The 3,789-nt window shown below is 46.2% G+C and overlaps 1 protein-coding gene across 1 annotated transcript; it reads right to left on the bottom strand.

Annotated features, from left to right (window-relative positions):
* Nucleotides 1–599: 599 nt before the first annotated feature.
* LOC147679098 (uncharacterized) lies at nt 600–2,087 on the bottom strand. Its single transcript, XM_086942450.1, has one exon. The coding sequence runs from the start codon at nt 2,085–2,087 to the stop codon at nt 600–602; it is 1,488 nt and encodes a 495-aa protein (XP_086798576.1).
* Between the last annotated feature and the right edge of the window lie 1,702 nt (nt 2,088–3,789).

Raw genomic sequence — 3,789 nt, 5'->3', positions numbered from 1 at the left:
AGCTAGAGGAAGTAGCTGATCCCATTCTTTGCCCTTGACGGTTAGGAGTTTCTTCAAGGTCAATTTCAAAGTGGCGTTGTAACGCTCACAGAGTCCATCCGTCTGAGGATGATAGACCAATGTTTTGATGTGGGAAATGTCTAGAGATGTACAAATTTGTCCCATCAACTTAGAGACAAAGGGAGTGCCCTGATCGGTCAATATTTCCCGAGGGAAACCAACCCGTGAATAGAGCTCCAAAAGTTTCTCGGAAATGTTTCGGGTTGTTGGAGAGCGTAGGGGAAAGGCTTCTGGATACCTTGTTGCATAGTCAACCACAACTAAAGCATAGAGGTGGCCCTTCTTGGTACGAGGTAATGGACCAATGAGATCCATACCGATTCTCTCAAATGGATTACCCACAATCGGCAGTGGTTGTAACGGGACTGCTGGTGGCTTATAAGGATTCTTTTTTGGCAGATCTCGCATTCCTGGCAGAATCGAGTGACTTGGGAAAATATGCCAGGCCAATAAAAATGTTGCAACAACATCTGCATTGTCTTTTGGGCCCCTCTGTGCCCTGCTAGCAGATGCGAATGGGCAAAAAAAATAACCTGTTCTCAAAATGCTTGGGGCACTAACAACTGGGGAGTATCCCCCTGTTTCCCTATGCGATATAACAATTCATGTTTTATTTGAAAAGAAGGGTAGGTATTGGATGGTTGTTGAGCTTGAGTCCATGCTGATTGTAATGTTGGGTCATTTTTCTGTGCGTACCTAAAGCTTCGGTCACTGACCCATGGAGCTTGGGTTAGAAGAGTAGGAAGAGCTCTGTTTGGTGAAGGATCGTTCTGTAGTTTGTTTCTTAGCATGCTAAGAAATGAGGGATTGTTTTGCCCTATTATCATTTGTTCAGGTAGGCTAGGTACAACCCCTAACTTGATATCTATCGTCTGACCTTGGGGAAGAGTGACAGGGATTTTGATAACGGGATAAACCTTCACATCCCCGTGGACACACCTAATTGGTACAGAGTCTTCCACCTCCTCAGGGAGTGGTACTACAATGGACTGGAGAATGACTGACTGTTTGCACTCAGAGTCTAGCAAGGCCCTCACCTGCACCCCCTTGACATGGACACTTACGTGAAAACTGGGTCCGAGTTCTGCAGAGTATAGGATGGAACGGGGTATACATCCGATATCCATCGGCTCTTCGGGTGGTTTCTTCCTGGGACAGTTACGTGCTATATGACCCCATTCTCCGCATTCAAAGCACTGGGGATTGCGTAGGGGAGGCGGTTCTAAACGGGGAGTTCTTGGCTTTACTACATCTAGCGGAGGTTTCAATGGTTTCTTTTCAGGTTTCACCGGACCACTCATTGGTTTTGTAGATTTTTCAGAGTCCCAAGGTAAGGCCCTGGGTTGTGCCCTATAAAAGGTGGTAGCCATTTCTACAGCCTGTTCGGGACTCAGGTGCTTGTGTTGTTTCAACCATCTTTGAATGGGGTATGGTAGAGCCTCTAAGAACTGTTCTAAATAAATCATATCCATGATCTCATCCTTGGTTTGGGAATGGGGTCTTAGCCATTTGTCTGCAGCTGCCTTTAGCTTGAAGTACAAAGTTTTGGGATTATCTGTTGCGGTGCCGCGTTCCTTCCTGAACCGTACTCTATATGCCTCTGCATCTAAGCCCATGTGATCTAATATTAAGTCTTTTATTTCTGTATATGAAGTATTTCCGTTGGGGTTAGCTACTTGGTAGGCAGCTTGTGCTTCTCCAGTAAGAAGCGGGGCTAAGAAGAAAGGCCACTTAGCTTCAGGCCACCTAGATGCCCTTGCCGCCCTTTCGAAATTAAGAAGGAAGGCATCGGGGTCTTCCCCTGGCGCATACTTCTGGAGAGATATGTTTGGCCCAGTTCCTGCCCTTATTTGTAGTTGTGTGGTTAACTCCCGTCTGTCGTCCGCTACTTTTTGCATTTGATCGGCATGGTTAGCCAGACTGTCTCTCATGAGTTCCCGGTCTGCTTGAGCAGAAGTCATCTGCTTTTCCACTGCCCATTCCAACTTCTCTTGCCCACGGATTAGCTGCTGTATTAAATTCTCCATTGTGAGGCGAACTATGATCCCACTTCTGACACCACTTGTGGAGTGGGCGAGAAGTAGACCAGGACTAGGTATGCTCTTTTTATCAGATGGTTATTTATTGTGGCTTATAACAGAAGAAGTGAATTAGAATGGGGCTGTTCCTACACAGAAGACGCAATCAGAAAGTTCTCACAATGTCTTTTCCCGGGGATTATGGGAGTGGTAGTCCTCTTCCTTTATGGAGTTCGGGGAAGAACAGCTTCCTACTGTCTGGTACCGCCTCCCTTCCGGACTCACTCTCGTTGCACCGGGTTAAAGGGAAGAAAAAAGAAAACAAAGAAATATCAGGAAGGGGTTTCTCCTTCATTCCTATGTCGCGGGTTTGCTGGGGAAAGTGAAGGGAAGTCACCACCATCACCAGTGAGCAGCGCGATAGCATAGCAGGTTTTTAGGCTTTCTCAGTCGTGCCGCTATCAGCCTTCCCCGAACCCCGAGTCCCTCCCAGTGATAACGCGAGTCTACCCCGTACCTTGTTAAGCCATGACCCTTCTCCTGGGCCGTGGCGGGCTTCAGCGCGATGCCAGTTAGGGTCTGGCTGCCTCAGCAGCAGCTGGTTCCGGCTCCTCCGACGCGTTGCTCCAGGGGAGAATTTCCTCCGACGCGTTGCTCCAGGGGGGAACTTCGAAAGTTGTCACCAACGTCTGCTCCTGACCGGCAGGTCCAAACGAACGCCGGTCACCCTCGGCGTCTTCCTTTTTCAGAATCTCGCAACCACGTGATCCTACCAGCTGACCGGCCCAGGCACAGGAATTAAAGGGGCCGTATTCATTCCGAGCGTTCTGTGAACACAGAATAGGAGAGCAATGAGGGGAAAAGTGCCCCAAGTGGGCATCGACAGAGTCCGTGTCCTCACACTTTATTAAGGTGAACTGAGGCATTCAAGTGTACTTCTGAAGTGTATTCAATGTAGAAAACTAAAGACTAATGCACATTAATATTCAGTTTAATCATGAAAACATGTAGTTCACACATATGTTTACACTCATGTTTCAAGTTTTATTGCATTTGTTGAAAGTGCATTCCATATATAACAACTAATTCATTTAAGTTTGCGTTTATTCTTGCTGCATTTATTTTGAAGTGATATTTGAACATATAGTTATGTATTCCATTGCACATTACAAATGTTTAACAAACTCTAGTAGAACTAGGACTTATTTCTTAACAGGAAATGTGTTTTTGCTTGTTCTGCATGCTCTTTTCTTTTGAGGGTGTGCTTTTCTGATTTCATAGCTAGAGAATGCAGTACTATGCATTAAAGATAGAGAGGCCTAAGAAGAGAAATATTGGCAAGGACAGGATGATTTCATGAGCAGACAAAACCTCCTATTCATCGTGCATCAGGAAGGGAGGGAAACTCAAGGTTGCAGAGGCTATCCGAGTTCTGTGGGATTGGAAATTCTGGAGATGTTGCAATTGTACCTGTGGAGTTTAACACAATTGGTCCTTGGAGGAGTGGTGTGAGATATGGCTGATGATGAGGTACCTGTGTGTTTTACTTAGACTCCACACTGTTAGCAGTTGGGGCAGATCCTTTGGGACTTAGAGAAATACAGACGTCCCTGGTTCCTTGTTCTTATTGCCTGAGTGTGGCTTTATGCTAACACTTTCCCCCCTGTTTTAGAAGACCTCTACTGAAGTTTTCACTATGCTGATACATTCC

Source organism: Lissotriton vulgaris, chromosome 11 (assembly GCF_964263255.1).
Source record: "Lissotriton vulgaris chromosome 11, aLisVul1.2, whole genome shotgun sequence".
In the NCBI taxonomy this organism is placed as follows: domain Eukaryota; kingdom Metazoa; phylum Chordata; class Amphibia; order Caudata; family Salamandridae; genus Lissotriton; species Lissotriton vulgaris.
This window is presented reverse-complemented; position numbering and strand designations above follow the sequence as displayed.